Source organism: Alosa alosa, chromosome 3 (genome assembly GCF_017589495.1).
Source record: "Alosa alosa isolate M-15738 ecotype Scorff River chromosome 3, AALO_Geno_1.1, whole genome shotgun sequence".
Taxonomy (NCBI): domain Eukaryota; kingdom Metazoa; phylum Chordata; class Actinopteri; order Clupeiformes; family Clupeidae; genus Alosa; species Alosa alosa.
The window spans coordinates 11,399,516-11,417,298 of record NC_063191.1 but is presented as its reverse complement, the minus strand read 5'-3'; the positions used below and the strand labels follow the sequence as shown (position 1 = coordinate 11,417,298).

At 42.6% G+C, this 17,783-nt stretch overlaps 1 protein-coding gene across 7 annotated transcripts in view; it reads right to left on the bottom strand.

Annotated features, from left to right (window-relative positions):
* Nucleotides 1-100: 100 nt before the first annotated feature.
* glsb (glutaminase b) overlaps nucleotides 101-17,783 on the bottom strand; it is a 49,679-nt gene continuing 31,996 nt past the window's right edge. For 2 of the 7 annotated variants that reach the window (XM_048239125.1, XM_048239127.1), the window contains exons 12-19: nucleotides 17,630-17,783; nucleotides 14,234-14,365; nucleotides 11,714-11,806; nucleotides 6,422-6,424; nucleotides 3,178-3,239; nucleotides 2,906-2,982; nucleotides 960-1,023; nucleotides 101-798 (exon numbers count right to left, since the gene is read on the bottom strand). The exon at nucleotides 17,630-17,783 is cut by the window's right edge and continues 23 nt beyond it. In XM_048239125.1, coding sequence (XP_048095082.1) covers nucleotides 651-798; nucleotides 960-1,023; nucleotides 2,906-2,982; nucleotides 3,178-3,239; nucleotides 6,422-6,424; nucleotides 11,714-11,806; nucleotides 14,234-14,365; nucleotides 17,630-17,783 — 733 coding nt within the window. In that variant the 3' untranslated portion in view covers nucleotides 101-650. Of the gene's footprint in view, nucleotides 799-959; nucleotides 1,024-2,905; nucleotides 2,983-3,177; nucleotides 3,240-4,720; nucleotides 4,762-6,421; nucleotides 6,425-7,225; nucleotides 10,140-11,713; nucleotides 11,807-14,233; nucleotides 14,366-17,629 lie in introns of those variants that run through there. The other 5 variants (XM_048239126.1, XM_048239128.1, XM_048239131.1 and 2 more) reach the window with 4 other exon arrangements.

The window sequence follows — 17,783 nt, the reverse complement described above, 5'->3', positions numbered from 1 at the left end:
CAGCCACCTTGAGTAGTCAAAGGCGATTCAAAACGAGTCAGAAAAGTCGAGACAGGACCAATCGTCAAAATTTCGGTGTCCACCACTCTAGTTCATCCAAAACAAACCAGAAAAGGGACTCAAAGTGCTAAATACCGGAATTTTCCTTTAATAAACTGTAAAATAAAAGTAAAACAGAGTGTACAGTATATTTCATCCCAAAGAGTGATGGGCGGCACCCTGTTCTGGTGGTTTAATAGAGAGGATCAGTTGGACCCAGGCCAGATAGACCCCAACGTCATATCTCAGGGACAATGTATGATATATGAGCCTGTAAAATATCTGTTACCGTTATGTGCGCACACAGTATGTCTGTGTTTGTTTGGTTTTTAGATGTTATTACTTTAAGATGCTAACATGGTAGAAACAATGCTACCACCATGCACACTCACAAGTGTAAACCAATGACCATACAGAGACAAGTTTAAGAATACCGAAAGGGAAAGCAACAATTGCACAGAGTGAACGTGGCAGTTGATCTAACTGACACTCACACAAGCAGCACATTCATACAGAGCGCATGTCACTCAGACAGAAAACGACTGGACAACTGACTTAATTTTTGGTGGTTGAAAAAACAATTAAGTGGCGCCCCCTGCTATACTGGAGTATTATAGCAGGCCGTCCAGGTTGCTCTCGCCTGAGTCCTTTGTAGGCTCCTTGCTTTGCGGGCTGTATTTGTTGTGGTGCTCCTGAAGAATGGTCACCACGTCATGGTGGCCAAAGTGCACGGCCTCGTCCATGGGAGTGTTGCCCCATCTATGCCGGAGGAGATTTCAGAGAAGTTAATACACTTCACTGTATTCATTGTATGTGCTCAAGGCTATAAAGTGTATCATAATTTAGAACTGAGTAAGCACACACACACACACATTCACTCACTCACTCACTCACTCAAACACAAGGTGTTGGAGTGTTACCTGTCCTTAGGTACTGGGTTCACTTTGCAGGCCTCCAGAAGAAAGCGCACCACTTCATGGTGTCCTAGCACGGCAAAAGATACAACAAAAAACAGTTCAGTTCATTCAGTTAAGCAGGAACCGAAGAAGAAACACACATGTGTCTGTCTCTGTCACACAAATGGTAAAAGCTACAGATACAAAGAGGGGCTGAAAGGGTGCATGAGCTGAATTATTCTGTAGAGCAGTGTTTCTCAAAGCGTGGTCCGCAAGCTATCCCAAGTGGTCCGCGAGCAGACGTGGTAAAATATCAAATAGATGAGTTGTTTGCAATATTGAACCAACTTGTATGTAAATCCAAACAGTTCTGCAACACTCTCAACACTGTAAGATATGCCAGTTTAAATCAGATGAATCCTCTGACACAATTAAGCAAAGTGCAAAGACAATAAGCAAGGTGGTTCAGTGAGTAGGCTTTTAGCTAGGTGGTCTGTGCGTTTCTTTTTTATTGGTTAAGTGGTCCTTCGTCTGAAAACGTTTGATAAAACACTGCTGTAGAGCATCCACAGATATAACAAAGAGATCTAATGACCCAGCAGAACTTCTCTAGGATGGTAAACCGCCACCTAGCTCTGTGGTTGGCCTCGGCTTCCGCTGGAAAGCGCCAGTTACTGTTATGCCGTGCAGTTGGCACAATATGTTTCTGTTGACGTGTAACTTGTGAATGAACAGACACATGCAGTCACACACAGAACCAACAAGGCTCTCAGTAGAGCACCAGTGGCCTGCGAGTTAGATCCTCTTACATTATGCACACTCTACTTTTCTACAGCATTTCGTGAAAAAAAAAAGAAATTGTGTAACCCCACCAACCAACCCCCCCAAAACAGGACATGGGTGATAATATAACATGGGCAGAGGTGATCAGACACACACAGACACACATCCAAAATGACATACATCGAACATACACAAATACATACATACATACAACAGACACACAAAGTCTCATGTTTATTATCCTATGTCCACGCAGCCACAAGAAGACGCACAAAAGTGCAAACTAACATGGTGATCTCCACAAGCTCTGGACTTCTTTCATCGCTGCCAGTGGGTTGTAGTAAAACAATCATATTTTGCTCATTTCTATAGGTGAAGCTACTCATTCTAACACAAAATTTCATCATCTTTGATCTCACATTTATTAAACAATTCTTAAATAATTACCAGTAATTAACAGGACACATCTACCATCATCTTACATTTTTACATTTTACATCCATACATTTGCCATTTTGCAGACACATAATGTTGCATTTTATTGTGAATCCAATCTGTCACAAGAGGGCGCTATAAATTCCAGTGGCGTTGCCATGACAGAGGTGGGGGATCGAACTGCTAAGAGGAAGCTGAACCGTCATACCTGAAGAACTGATTTGACTATACAGTACACACACAGGCCATAGGCCTACATGCAAATCAAATGACTGGTTCATTGGCAGGTGACTGGGTGAGAGTACCAACCATTGCTCCCTCACCAGGAGCAAACTGGTTAAACAGGTTCACCTAATTCAGATTATGGGGAAATTACCATTTTGAACTCACTGTTACCGTAAGATCTTTTCAAATATGTGTGTGTGTTGTGCACGTTTGAGTGTGTCTGTGTTTGACTGTATCTATGTGTGTGTGTTTAGGTGTGTATGTGTGTGTGTGTGTGTGTGTGTGTGTGTGTGTGTATGAGTGTGTGTATGAGTGAGTGTGGGTTTGTATGCATAGGCCTGAGTGAGTGTGTATGCATGTGTGCATATGGCCGTGTCTGTGAGTGTGTGTGTGTGTGTGTGTGTGTGTGTGTGTGTGTGTGTGTGTTTGTGTGTGTGTGTGTGTGTGTGTGTGTGTGTGTGTGTGTGTGGGTCTGGGTCGTCCAGAGTGTGAGCAGATTCTCATTAAGGCTCTCTGATCCACCTCACCTTCAGCTGCAGCCACATGTAGAGCCGTCCGCGAGTCATAGTCTCTCTGTTCCATGTCCATGGAGGACAATGCAAACCTGCAAACACACACTCACGTCTTTTATAACATGCTTTTTCTGTATACAGTATTCTATATACACACACACACACACACACACACACACTCTTCAAGAGTGTGGTAGACAATTATCTAACAGATGGTTCTATATATGTTCAGTACTTTTTATTTAGAGCCAAAGTGACCTCAAAATGCCCCACGCGAGCAGGCTTACCGTCGGAGTGCCGACACGTCCCCGGTGTAGGCAGCGAAGAGTAGGTTAATGACAGACTTCACCTGTGGAGAGAGAGAAAGAGGGCGTTTGGGTAGAGGTGTGTTCTCTACGTGAATGACTGCTCAGTGCTAGTGTGTGCGGCGACTCCCCCACACAGAGAGGCCAACTCTTCTATAACTCTAAACTGTCAGGTTTGAAGTGACCACAGGTGACGGGAGCATTGGGTTACTCTCGATCACACCTGCTCTCGATCACACCTGCTCTCGATCACACCTGTCATAAATGCTGAACAAAAGGGCCATTTCCGTTTGGAGCTGCCTGATCGATGCCTTTTTTTTTTTTTTTAAATCCGTTGTAGATGCATGTTTTTAAATCTATTCTGGGAATGAACTGAACCCATGAGATGCTCTCGTTAGCTAGATCAGGGGTCTTCAGGCCATCATCGTAAGCAGAGCCTAATTGCCTAAGAGCCTAAGTGCCTAAACAAAGCTGGGCTTTGTTAATTAGAGACGGATCATTGTTATTATCATTAAGACCTGAGGAGTTGCTGTGGTTACAGAGGATGGCAGAGAGACGCAGAACATATAGCGAGTCATAGCAGGGTCACGGGGGGGACATGGGGGGGCATTTAAAAAAAAATGGATTAGATGCTTCTAGAATGTGAATAAGCTCGGTAAGTCCACCTCTGCCAGGGGGATGAAACTACAGTGAAGAAAACAACACCTAGGGGGTGTTCACTGACAGTCTGGTCAAACGGTGCCATCTATCAGACAACCTGATCAATACACCTCTATTCCTGTAGCATGGGGGTTCTTTCGAAGAAGTTCTGTATTGATTGGGGCCACAGTGCCGAGTCCTGGGTCGAGGTTCTGGAATAGCTGATGAAAAAATTGGCAACCGCTCTAGAACTACTGGCTTGTCTGTGAGGTTCATTCCTCTGTGCTCAATTATGCCTCCTGACCTCCTGTCTGACTGTGTAACAGTTCCTTCATTAATTGCTGTGATTATTTATTCTTCTGTCATTTTAAGTCCTGTTAACTATTAACTATAACTATTTCTGTTGTATAAATGATCTCTTTTAAAGACCTATTCATCTAAAATACATTTCTCTGCTTTGTGCTTTAGTAGTGTTGCTCTCTAAACTACTGAAAACCTCCAGAAGGGGGAGCCTAATCCTCATTTACCATAATTTACTAAGTTACTATCATTAAATTAAATGGTTCCAGAGCAGTGCACAGTATATCTCTATACATTGTTTCAACTAATCAGACATGTAAAACGCAACGTAAAATAAACTTTTCATTTTCATATTTCACATTTTCGCATTATTAAACAGCATTTCCCAGTGAGGTCAATTAATGTTGAATTAATGTTAATCTTGAGAGTTAATGAGGTAGGGAGATTGGATGCAACCTAATATGAAACAAATAAATAAATGAATAAATAAATAAATGATCATACAGTATATATGAACAGCAGAAAGTGTCAGTACATGTCAGCGCAATTCAGAATAAACATTTGTTATAATCTCAAGCGCACAAACCTTACGAGGGAAGACTGAACAGGGGCTTCTAACGGTTAGACCTGAAACAGCTCACAGGTTGGGATCGTCACAGCGTCAAATGGACAAGGAGCAAAATGCTTTGTCATGCAAGGCCACAATATACCGTATTATACACACACACACACACACACACACCCAGAGAGAGAGAGAGTGCGCTGGGTGCAGAGTTGGTCAGTGCACAAGCTGAGAGCACGAGATTCAAGAGGGCAGATGTGGAAGGAAGGGTAGCGTGGAGTGAATTAGGAACCACACAGCAGGACAGAGGACAGATTCGCAAAAAAACACTATTAAACACCAGCAAACACAAACAAACACATTGACTCGGTTAACCTACTCAGTTCTGGAGCTAAAAGAGCAACCCAAAGTTAATGGCAGTGTGCACTGTTGTGCATTAAGCAGCACTTTTCAGACATTGGCCTGAGCTGAGTGAGCGTCCCCGTTGTGTCTTAACTTTCCTCCATGTATTAGTGGGTTATGTGCAGCTCTACGTATCAAATGAAGAAACACTGTTTCAGCAAACTCATAATTTACAAGACAAATGACACCACTATGATTTGCCCACCTAATCTAAAAACACCATCTGAGCTTGTTACACAGCAATTATGTCTGTGGGAAGGGAAGGTGCATTTTGGGTGAAAAATACCAAAATAATAATAATAAAAAAAGTCACATTTCAAATGCAGAAATGTTTCTGATCAGCACATGCTTCTGAACACACACACAGACAGAGAGAGAGAGAGAGAGAGAAAGAAAGACAAAATGAGGGAAGAAAGCAGAGAGAAGACTAAGACTAAGAAAGAGAGAGAGTGAGTGAGACAGAGAGACAGAGAGATGTGAAACATCTGCACCAAGAGCAGCTGCAGCAGGAAACACCATGACTCAATAACAGACATGAGAGTACCCACCCACACACACACACAAAATAAATTCAGAAAAAAAAAAAAAAAAAAAAAAGCAGCCTTCTGAACCCACAGACACATATTGAGGCCTACAGACACATGGGGTGGAGGACACAGTTTGCCGGGAGCGGGGTGAGTTTGGATGTAAACACAGACAGCATGTGGTGAATAAGGGTGGTAGACACACACACACTCACCGGGCACATGTTTTCAGAGCCAGCTACTGGGTTGCACACGTGTGGTAAGGTGTCCAAAGTGAAAATGTATTATAAAATAATGTAACTCCTATTACAGAGAGTCCCCCTACCCTTTCCCCCTAATAAACAAAAACAGCTGTATCAGACCATCCAATCTCACTCAGCCCACCACCACATGAAAAGAAAAGAAACAAAAAATGAAAACAGACGATCACAACTTGCCATGGTTATAACCCAGTAAGAGTTTTAAAAGCCCAACAAACTCATTCATATTGTTACTGTTATTCATCAGACAATCAAAAAGTCAGACAGTTCTTTTTTTTTTTTGGAAGATGCTGTAGGGCATTCAAATACAAACTCTGAAAATCATGCTGAGATGGCCTTAGTACAATGCATAGTCTTAGTGGGTCAAACCTTGACAAGCAGGAGAGAGGAAAAGAACTTACAACAAGATGAACACTAAGATGAATACAAGCACACATAATCAAAACCTGCATCCATCACATGTTTACAGTCACAAGCACAGGCCCTTCATCGCCATGGAGACCCTTGATAAACCACATGACAAACCAAGCTCTACTCACCCACTGTATGTCACAACAACAATAAGAAGAAAAGAAGTTTGAAAATAAACAAATGGATGAGGACAACTGGACATGTGATGTTTTTTGTTTTAGATAAAGCTCTGAATCTTAAAGCGGTGTGGACACCAGCACCGACATGAGTGCAGCGCGCTCCCCTTTCGACATTCGATTACTCAGACCCCATTGTTTTCAATACAACACCAGCGTCAAACTCTGCCGCCACCTGCGCTGGTGTGCGGGGTTGTATCGCGAACAATGTTGTCGAAGTAATTGAATATCAAAAGTAGAGTGCACCACACTCATGTCGGCGCCGTTGTCCACAGCGCTTTAAACTAATCATCCCTAAAACACACTGAACACTGGAACAATATCACATCACAAACATGTGACTGGGGGAAAGTTTGGGCTTAGCAGAAACAGTATGATAGCAGGTGTGTTTTTGAAGAAACCATAGGCTTCATAAAGAAATGGATATATAGTAAAGCATGCACCTCTTTATTGGATTACAATATGAGGCAACATGGCAACAATACTTCAAGGCAAGCAATTGTTATTTTGTAAATGTGTTAGCTGCCATCATTACATGTCAGCCTCAAGTGGATTTGAATGTGTTTTTTAGTCTGTTTCAGTTTTCTTTTCAAATATAAATGTTCTCCTGTCTATATAAAGACAACAGAGCCTTATATTATGAGACAACCCTACTCACAAACATCATGCAAAACCAATATGTCATCTATGTATATGTTAAGGTAGAGTGGAGACATGAAATAAGACAAGAAATAATACTTATAATAAACCAAGATGTGGGATTAAAATAAATTTATTCATTGATACAAAAATGAGCATACCAGAGAGACAGAAAAAAAGAAACAGTGAGAGAAACACACACATGAAAGAGTTTTCAGGATGTGTGGAAACCAATACATCAGACCAATCAGAGAAAACATCAGTAGCAGTGCTGCATTCAAAAACAACTCTTCTCTTCTGTCAACCTGAATTAGCCCATTTCACAACATGTTGACTGTGTAAACCAACTTGCTGCTGAAATTCAAATTCAAAGCTATCACTATTTGCTGGCCGTTTGCTGTCAACAAACAGATTAATTAAAAATGCAGCGCTTTTTCAAAATGTCTTTTTGTCAAGTTTGCTGAGGTCAGGTTCAGGTTCATAGATGTAAATAAGGTCATAGTCACTCTTCAGCACAGTCTACAGGAAGGACCCTTCCAAGATATTATTAACCTCAGTTCAACTAAGCCGGAAACCCAAAAATTGTGAAATGGGCTAATTGGGCAGCTGTCACATTATTTTGGGAGGGGTAAGCAGGGCTAGATAAATTCAGAGCAATCATATGAGAAATTGTGGTTTCTTGCTATCAACTTCACTTTCATAATTGATCCGATTTTCTACACTTTTCTGACCTGTGATGACAAAAAGTTTGACCAAGTGTCAGCTGAAAGAGTAGCAACATTCAAGTTCCAGTTTCACCACAAAGAGAAAGCACAATGGTTCAAAGCACTGGCTGTTCACTTTTGTGGTAATTTTTAGGTGGGAAGGATCGCATTTACAAGTTCGCTTTTCAAGGCTAGATCCACTATCAAGCTTTTGAATGCTCACACCATATTCAGAAACAAACAAACAAAACAATAATAACTTCAAGTGTCAGCCACAATTAAAGCAGTAATTCTATATGTAAATGTCATCCAGATAGAGCATGACTCCAGAACAGATAAAACCTATTTGAAGGCTAAATGAGCTTGAGAATTATGTCCTATCTGGACAATTTCTAGTACACATTTAATTGTGATAAAAATCAGTTACAAGTAACAGCATTTTGCTTAAAATCACACCAAAGGAAAAAAAAAAGATGCCAAATCCAAAATCCAAAAGTTTAAGTCTGACAATATCAGAAGCCAATATCTTTCCAGCTCAATCCAACATCACTGCTCATCATAGCTGAATGACTGAAAAAGACGATTTCTGTATGAACTGTTTTAAGCTCCAGCATGATATGACATGAATGTACATCCAATGGATAGATAGTGTCTGATAAAGAGCAGCATTTAACATCTAAGGCTTTGGGGTTTTTTTGTCTGTGCAAAGAAAGATCCAGCTCTGGTCACATTCCAGGGCTTGCATTATGAAGAGATGTGAGAAGAGAGGAGGAGGAGGAAGAAGAGGAGGAGGAAGGTAAGGAGGAGGAAGGAGGAAGAGGAGGAGGAGGAAGGTAAGGAGGAGGATGACAAAGGTATAAACGGAACGTTTGTGAAGTGTGGATCCCATTAGGTTCTGAGGCTTCTGTTGAGGCGGTGAAACCACCACTCCTGCTGCTATAGCATAACAGTTGGCTCATAAATTATTGTACAATTTTTAAAGATGTTGCCAGAGCCAGTAATGTTGTCATTTATCAGGCTATGATTTGCAGTGGGACTCTTCCGAGCACTGACAATACTTAATGACCAGACTGAAGTTAGTTTTCCTGTTCCGGTTCAATGCCCAGGGTGCACTGCACTATAAAATATATGGCCTAGAGATGATCTGTTTAGTGATTGGCTAAGCTAACAGACTATATACGGTGTGTGTGTGTGTGTGTGTGTGTGTGTGTGTGTGTGTGTGTGTGTGTGTGTGTGTCTGTTTGATCATTCAAAACATTTGATTCATAATGAAAATTTACTTGTAATGTGGAATTAAATTAAGGTATCTAAAATGTGTGTGTGTAAGAGAGAGAGAGTATGTGTTTGTGTTGTGCTGACCTGTAACAAAGTTCAAAAGCAGACAGGACCCTCAACAGCACCTCAGATCCCCAAATTCCAACTTAACACTTGTAACTGAAATACTCACTGGTAGACGCTTATGACAATAAACCAGGAAAACAAAAACAAAACAAAACAAAAAAAAAACAAGAAACAAGAAGCATTTTCACACACTGTGTACTTAACAAAAACTAAAAAGATCCCAGAAACATACACTCGATGGATTCACTTTACAGTTTTTAAACTCTCTGGCCACCCAAACCCAGTTTTAAGAAGGAAAACAAAATAAAAAAACATGGAAAAAGAAAAAAAAGAAATGAAAAATAAAAGACAGAAAAAACAGAATCCGTTGCTATGGTTTTTTAAAAAACATTGTACACAGACAGGAGAGCTGAGGCAAAGCAGACCTGCGATAGTAACAGCCTCTAACAACTTCTCATCTTAGCTTAGAGAGGGCTGCCTGAGGCTGCTACCATCTGCTTTAGAGAGACTAGAGGATAGAGTGAGAGAGAGATAGAGTGTGTGAGAGAGAGAGAGAGATCAGGAAGAAAGACAGAATCTGCAGAGGTGCAAAGAAAGAATACAAACAATACAGCATTTTTTTTCCCAACAATCCATCGAGCTGTGTGGAAAATAAATACTCATCTGAATAATTTATTCCATATAAATATATATATATATATATTCACTTGTATGTATCTTTTGACACTGCATTAGAACATGTGTGCAGTGAACAGGTCCTTTTTTTATATGGATTTTTTTTTTTCTTTTCTCTTTTTCTTCTGGCTTTAGTCTTGTTTTGCATGTGCATTTCAGTTGCGCTCGCCGACACTCTCCATCCTATACACTACAGTGGTGGAGCTGTCCTGGTTGGACTCGGTGGGCGAGACCTTTTTCCACAGTGAGTCTTTGAGAGCCAACTCTTGCTGCAGGCTCTCGTAATCCATGGGCCCGAAGTTGTGCTGCTGCTTTAGGTGACACGGATGGAACATGGGGGACAACACATTAGATTCCTTTTCACTCCGTCCACACCACTACTGGAGCCAACTGTGTGTGTGTGTGTGCCTGTGTGTGCGTGTGTGTGTGTGTGTGTGTGTGCGTGTAATGTGTGTGTGTGTGTGTGTGTGTGTGTGTGTGTGTGTGTGTGTGTGTGTGTGTGTGTGTGTGTGTGTGTGTGTGTGTGTGTGTGTGTGTGTGTGTCTGTGCGTGTGTGTGTGTGTGTGTGTGTGTGTGTGTGTGTGTGTTTTTGTGTGTGTGTGTGTGCAAACACAGCAAAGATTGAGTAAAGTTTGAGATACAGCTACAAGATTAGGTGAACAGAATTGTTCCTAATTGTCCTCCTATGAACAAACACATGATGCTTTTTGGCTGGTCGGTTTCACCCTACGCCTGAAAAATTGTTTTGCCTCCGCAATACATCTGAACCTAGGACAGGACTAGCTCTTTGGCACTGTTTGGCATTCTTAGGCACAAATTTGTTTGGCATTGACAAGCAGGCTGTAGTTGGCTTCATGACCATCGTCTATTATGTAGCTGCCTGTTTAAATCCCCTGTTGACAGAGGATGAATGCTCGGTGCATTGCTGTCAGGGGGAGTGAACAGATGTAGAGTAAATGACTTTCAGGTGGCATTTCCCTCACATGCAGTCAAATGCCACCCATATGCTGAGTGTTTTGAAAAATAAAAACTTCAATGTGGGGTATTCATCCTTCAATGATCTTCAAGAGTTTAAAGCTTTACGGCACTTTAGTATAGTAGTATATATACTCTTTTGATCCTGTGAGGGAAATTTGGTCTCTGCATTTATCCCAATCCGTGAAACACACTCAGCACACAGTGAGGTAAAGCACACACTAATCCCGGCGCAGTGAGCTGCCTGCAACAACAGCGAGCTGCCTGCAACAACAGCGGCGCTGGGGGGGGTTAGGTGCCTTGCTCAAGGGCACTTCAACCATGCCTACTGGTCGGGGTTCGAAGCGGCAACCCTCCGGTTACAAGTCCGAAGTGCTAACCAGTAGGCCACGGCTGCCCCTTTATAAAAGCAACAACAAACGGCAAAATGAACAGTTCTAATTTTTTTTACAACTAATGCCTTTAAAAGGTTACACCTAATGTCAGCCAAGAACAAACTAGAGGGCCAGTTCAGATGCAAAGCGCAGGCAAACACCATCCAAAACAACAAACCAAAGCTTGAGTGTAGCACCATTGTTAACCACTAGGAGGCAGAAGACAGCGAGAAAAATGATCTGTGCAAAGACATTTGGCTCCTCTCTTGAGGAAGAAGAAGAAGAAGAAGAGGAGGAGGAGGAAGAAGAGGAAGAAACACGACCCTGTTCCCTGAGACACCTCAACCACACTCAAGCTCCTGCCAAGGACACTGGTGGGGCGCTAACTATGCCAACCTATGCCAATCTACAAGAGGGCTGAGTGAGTATGAGTCACCCAGCTTCTAGAAGAGGGGGGGAGGCAGAGGGACTAATAGTGGCAACAGGGGGTCAGGGGGGATCGTGGGTGAAGCGTCTGTCGGGGAATGGAGACTTACCCGTTGGTCCCCTCCCTCGCGACGAGGATCATGCTTCTTGGCAAAGTGTCTCAGGTTGTCGTAGTTGTGGAAGTTGAACACAGACACCAGATCCTGAAATGCATGGACAAATCAGTCAGTGCCTCAGGTTGTCGAAGTTGTGGAGGTTGAACATGGACACCAGATCCTGAAACGCATGGACAAAGCAGTCAAAGATGAACAGACAGAGGAAGACAGACAGAGATAGATACACAGAGATACAGAGAGAGACAGAAAGAGAGAGAGAGAGAGAGAGAGAGAGAGAGAGAGAGAGAGAGAGAGAGAGAGAGAGAATGTGTTTGGTCACCTAAAGTGTCTTAAGGAGTAAAAAACAGTGGACAGCATGCGGTCAGTCAAAAGGGGAGGCCACTGCAAACTCTGGCTCCAACTTTGCCAATTTGCCTGAACACCACGCTGTGCTTCCTACAGTCTTCGGTCCGTCCAGACCCTCCACGAGGTCAATCAGTCTTTCAAGGACATTTCGTCCCCTTAGAATTATAAGGTTCTCTTTGACATTTATGTCAAAATTGAGTTAATTACATATTTTTATTCTGTGACATCTTAAGAAGATGAGGTGAGGTATTTCTTGTAGTTGTATACATTTTTAGACATTATATCTGAAGAGGTTTGTTCCACTTAGCAGTATAACTCTATGGAATTCTAAGACTTTGAAACTCAATATCTCAGAACTACTCAGAACGTAGATAGAACCCTATAATTCTAAGGGGACGATTTGCTGCCACTGCAGTTGCTGTTGTGTCTTATCAGCACCCATCTTAATGACTCCTCTGCCCACTCAACTCATTCTGTAGAGACTGGGCTACACTCATTCCTGGCATAATGACCCCTGCCAATTACTCTAAGAGATTTAGATGCACTACCTCTTCTGGCAAAGCCAGACTCACTTGGCTCAACGTGCTGAGAGAACGTTCTGGAATGCTAGTGATGCTCACACACAATACTGGCAGCATGTGATGACAGCAACAGCTTTGGACAACTTTGCGTTGGCTGTGTAAATACTTTACTTTTCAGATCAGTGAATTCTGACTCACTTTCAGTGTGTGTAAGTGTAACATAGCCTAATTTATTATTTTGTCCACAATCAGGCTTATGGATAGTTTGTGAGCTTCTATCTATGAAAAGCCATTTGAGAGTCCATTTAGCTATGAGGAATAACAAGAGTAACTGTGAATTACTCATCTACTTTATCCTTCAGTGTCATATATTAGATGGTGTTAGGAGCAGATAGTCTCTGTGTAGTGAATTACCTATACCACACTCTTGGATTAAGACCCAGAATGCAGATATGAGGACAACATATGCATGTTCCCTGCATTGCTAGTGGCTTTGAGAATCACTCCTCACCCTCTGATGTGAGCTCAGTGTGTGTCGGTGAAGAGCCGCTCTACTGGAAGGTTCTGGAAACAGATGGCTGAGCAGCTGTGCTGCTATGTAAAGCAACAGGGGAAGCACATCAGTGTAGACCTCTAGGTTTCAAAAAAGGGTACCACCAGCCATGTGTGTGTATGTGTGTGTGTGTGTTTAAAGGGCAAAGCGTAGCCTCTACACTCTAACTACACATACTATCTTATCTCTCTCTCTCCCCCTCTTGCCTCTCTCTCCCCTCCATTGTTCCACCCCACCCTCTCTCTCTCTCTCTCTCTCTCTCTCTCTCTCTCCGTGCTTTCTATATGAATGGCAGCTCTGGGCATGGCAGGCCCTCTTCTCCCTGAGCTCAAAGGCGCATGCAGTGAAAGCTGTGAACACCAAACAGCCTTTTCATGTCTGACACCAGCACGTCCAGCAGCAGGAGGAGCACTTGCTCACTGCTCACATGCCTCATGCTTGGGAGCAGCTCAGCACTGGGTGAGTCATGCTTGCGGTGAGCCATTATGAGTCATACAGCAGGGCATGCTGGGAGACAGGAAGTTCATCTGTCTGAGGGATACAATATACTGTACATTACCCAACCACAAAGACTGGTTCACTTCCAGAGGGGAATTAACCATCTTTATTTCTGACAACAAAACTCACGACTGATTGCATAAAACTAAGGTTGATGTGCAACTTGATTTGCTAGTGTTTTGTGGTATATATAAATAAGGTCTGTGAAGAAATGCCTGTCAGGAGGGATGAGTCATGTTCAACAGGCCTCTCACTTTTGTGATCATGTGATCATATTAACTAAAGCAGTAACTCTTCAGTAGCCTAAAGAGAGAGAGCATTTTTAAATATTGGGGGGAAATGTCCCCCTCAAAGCATATTACGATTACAGCCTTGGTGTATGTGTGTGTGTGCATGCATGTGTGTGTAGAGTTGTATTGAGTGTGTGTGTGTGTGTGTGTGTGTGTCTGTGTGTGTGTGTGTGTGTGTGTGTGTGTGTGTGTGTGTGTGTGTGTGTGTGTGTGTGTGTGTGTGTGTGTGTGTGTGTGTGAGTGTGTGAGTGTGAGTGTGAGTGAGTGTGTGTGTGTGTGAGAGAGAGAGAGAGTGTGGAGAACTTACGGTGCAGAATTGGATGCCTCGCACGCTGTTGCCCAGCTTGTCCAGTGGAGGAGACCAGCACATGACACCCATCACGTTGGGCACCACCAGTAAGATACCACCTGCTACCCCTGACTTAGCTGGTAAGCCCACCTGATGGGGAGAAAGAGAGGGAGAGAGAGAGAGAGAAAGAGGAAATCTATGAGATTAACTGATATCCAAGTGGGTTAAAGACTGATCCTTTTACACCTTGTAGATTGTACGTTGATAAATTATCTTTACTTTTTAATTAAGGTAAACAAATTGTACCAGAAGGTGGTTGTGTTAAGGCTTTTGTTACAGCATGTGTTGTGGCACATTAAATGTATCTAATTGAAGTAGAAATGCAACTGATGTGCCATGTAGGTGTTAGTCAGACTGCACTGAGGCAAATTAAAGTGTGTCTGCTACAGGAGGGTTGCTGAAGTGAAGCTCTTTCTCCAGCTGTCTTTAAACACTTGGGCCAATTTACAAACTAATGTGGTGTGTCATCATTAACAGACTAGGATAGGAACATATGGGAGAGGAGTGAGTAATGTTCTTCAGAGAGGGAGGCAGGTATTAGAGGAGATATAACTTTCTCACACACACACACACACACACACACACACACACACACACACACACACACACACACGGATAATCAGGTCAGAGGAGGTGTGTGTACAAAAGTACAACAGTGAATTATCTACAGCTTCCACTTCCTGAGAACCTGATAGACTATCAGTCATGCCAATTATCCACGGAAGCACTCCAACACCACTCTTCATTTCCATGTGAGGGATTCAGGCCCAAATATCCCACTGTTCTATTTCCATCCTGTTCTGGTTACTATGACTAAAACACAAGCATTTCTTAGGCATTCCCCCTAGATATTATCTTTTCAAACAAACTACTGAGTTATGTCTCCCTTGATTGAGTACAATCTGAAATATGTGATGAGGAAGAGACCATTTCAATATCGTCAGCGATTCAAAACGATTTATAACCCGTAACGCTTTCACATTCAGTAAAAATCTCCTCATGATCCACTAGCTCACCATTCCGTGACACAAAAAAACTGTCTTCGTGCAGAGCTTTGGCTCAGTGAACTGGAAACAATCAAAGTGGAGCATGCCTGTCCCCCAAACATAACAAAACTGTTCCAGCCAATCACCGAAAGGGGGGGGACGAGTGTTTGGGGAAATGGAAGGAGAATTTGGGCAAGGGATTGGTGAGTTCACTCTCTAGTGTTTTGTTGGTGTTTGGTTCAAATATCAATGGTGATTATGTTATCCAGAATCACTGACGATACCTTTAAATTGTAGCCCATTCTAGATCTGCAAGATAGAATTCTGGAATGGCTTGCTTATAAACCCCTCACTTCCCAAAGGGCTGTGCCTGAGATTACCTCTGAGTACCAACATCAAAGTCAATGCAAACACATTTAACCTTTATAAATAGCCGCTAATAAGCAAAATAAACTCACTGATGCTGACACGACACCTATATGTTATTTTCCACATGACAACCAAGTGATGTGACTTCCTGCACGGCTTAAATTTAGTCTAATCTCAGGCCCTGTGCGGCAACACTCCCAGTTGGCCCTGAGGTCATGACCCTTCACAGAGACATATGATTGGCTAATCCCCCCACTGGGATCCCTGGGGGACATGTATCTACTTACGACTCACACTGCAACCCTCCTCAGACAATGGCACATCTCTCACATACCAGTAACTTGGCTACTGTAGGCAGAAATTAAGTTAAAAAAAAATAAACAAACATATAACCAGCTGTTAACTCATTGAATGCCAAGCTGTTTTCGGAAGCTTTGTTCTAGAGTGCCAGCAATCTAGACCATTGTTGATGATTTTTGTACAGCCACAGCATATTCTGTGTTATAGCTATGAACACATACAATGGCTCATTTGAAAGGTGAGACTTTAAGCTCTCAGTGGGTGCAAACCGTGTATTTCTACACGCCTCTGTTCCTGAGAAATCCCAAGCTAAACAGTGGCTAGTTCATCAAAATCCCTGTTTTTTTTCTAGAAATGGAGATATTGCGTCTTTTATGACCTGAGAAGTGTTGCCTGCAAAGTTTCTGGGAAGAGATCTAACGAGACCTGCCACCGAGTGATAAACCCACGAAAATAAATGACCTGATTTCATTTCCATTCACTGATAGGCTAATCAGTGACTGATTCCCAAAATCACATATTAGGTTAAACGTGTTAAAATGTCCAGATTTTGTTTCTGAGTTTAAGTATATATTTCAATTCAAAAAAAAACATATAAAAGTGTCTAGTTTACGGCTTTTGGTTTTGTTGTCTCTCTGTGTTTCTCTCTGCTTGTTTACACTCGGAGACTGCACAGCTGATCTGAGAACAACTCTGAAAAGGGCAGAGAGTAACATAAAACCCACAGTAAGATGGGTGAGGGTGAGGAGGCCCTCAGTGTGTGTGTGGGGGGCATGTGATGCAGTGGGGGTGTCATATGCAGGATGGTGAGGGCCTGACATACCATATTCTGACTAGCAGAAGAGTCCATACATTTATGACACTCAGTATGGGACCTATATAGTAAATATGTGCTTGCAATTTGCATCATATCCTGCAATAGTGTGTTAGTTAACCACTAGTGACAGACTGTCAGCATGTGGAACACATGCATGTTTGTGTGTGTGTGTGTGTGTGTGTGTGTGTGTGTGTTTAATACTGACATCATCCAGGCCTTGTGACATGACTGATGCAAAGGCTAGAGATGGTGACAGAAGAGGAGCCACAGATGCCAATAGAATTTTAAGTCCCAGACTGAGTCTGTAGATGTAGACTATGTGTATCCATGTATGTGTCTTATACTATATATGTGCATCCATCTGTGTCTTATTTTGTGTCAGCAGACTGCATGTTTTTATGTGTTAGAGAGTAAGTGTATGAGTGTGTGTGTGTGTGTGTGTGTGTGTGTGTGTGTGTTTGTGTGTGTGTGTGTGTGTGAGAGAATGTGTGTGTGTATGTGTTTGTGTGTTTGTTAGTGTGTGTGTGTGTGTGTGTGTGTGTGTGTGTGTTTGTTAGTGTGTGTGTGTGTGTGTGTGTGTGTGTTTTGTTAGTGTGTGTGTGTGTGTGTGTGTGTGTATGTGTATGTGTGTGTGTGTGTGTGTGTGTGTGTGTTTGTGTGTGTGTTTGTGTGTGTGTGTTTGTTAGTGTGTGTGTGTGTGTGTGTGTGTGTGTGTGTGTGCGTGTGTTTGTTAGTGTGTGTGTGTGTGTGTGTGTGTGTGTGTGTGTGTGTGTATGTATGTGTATGTGTGTGTGTGTGTGTGTGTGTGTGTGTGTGTGTGTGTGTGTGTTTGTTAGTGTGTGTGTGTGTGTGTGTGTGTGTGTGTGTGTGTGTGACACTCACATGGAAGGCGAACTGTCCAGAGAAGTCGTACATGCCGCAGGAGTGCATGAGGCTCAGTGTGTCCCGCACTGCCTCGGGACTCAGCACACGCTCGCCTGTGATTGGGCAGAAGCCACCGTTGGCCAGGGTGGCAGCCATGACACTGGCACTCTCA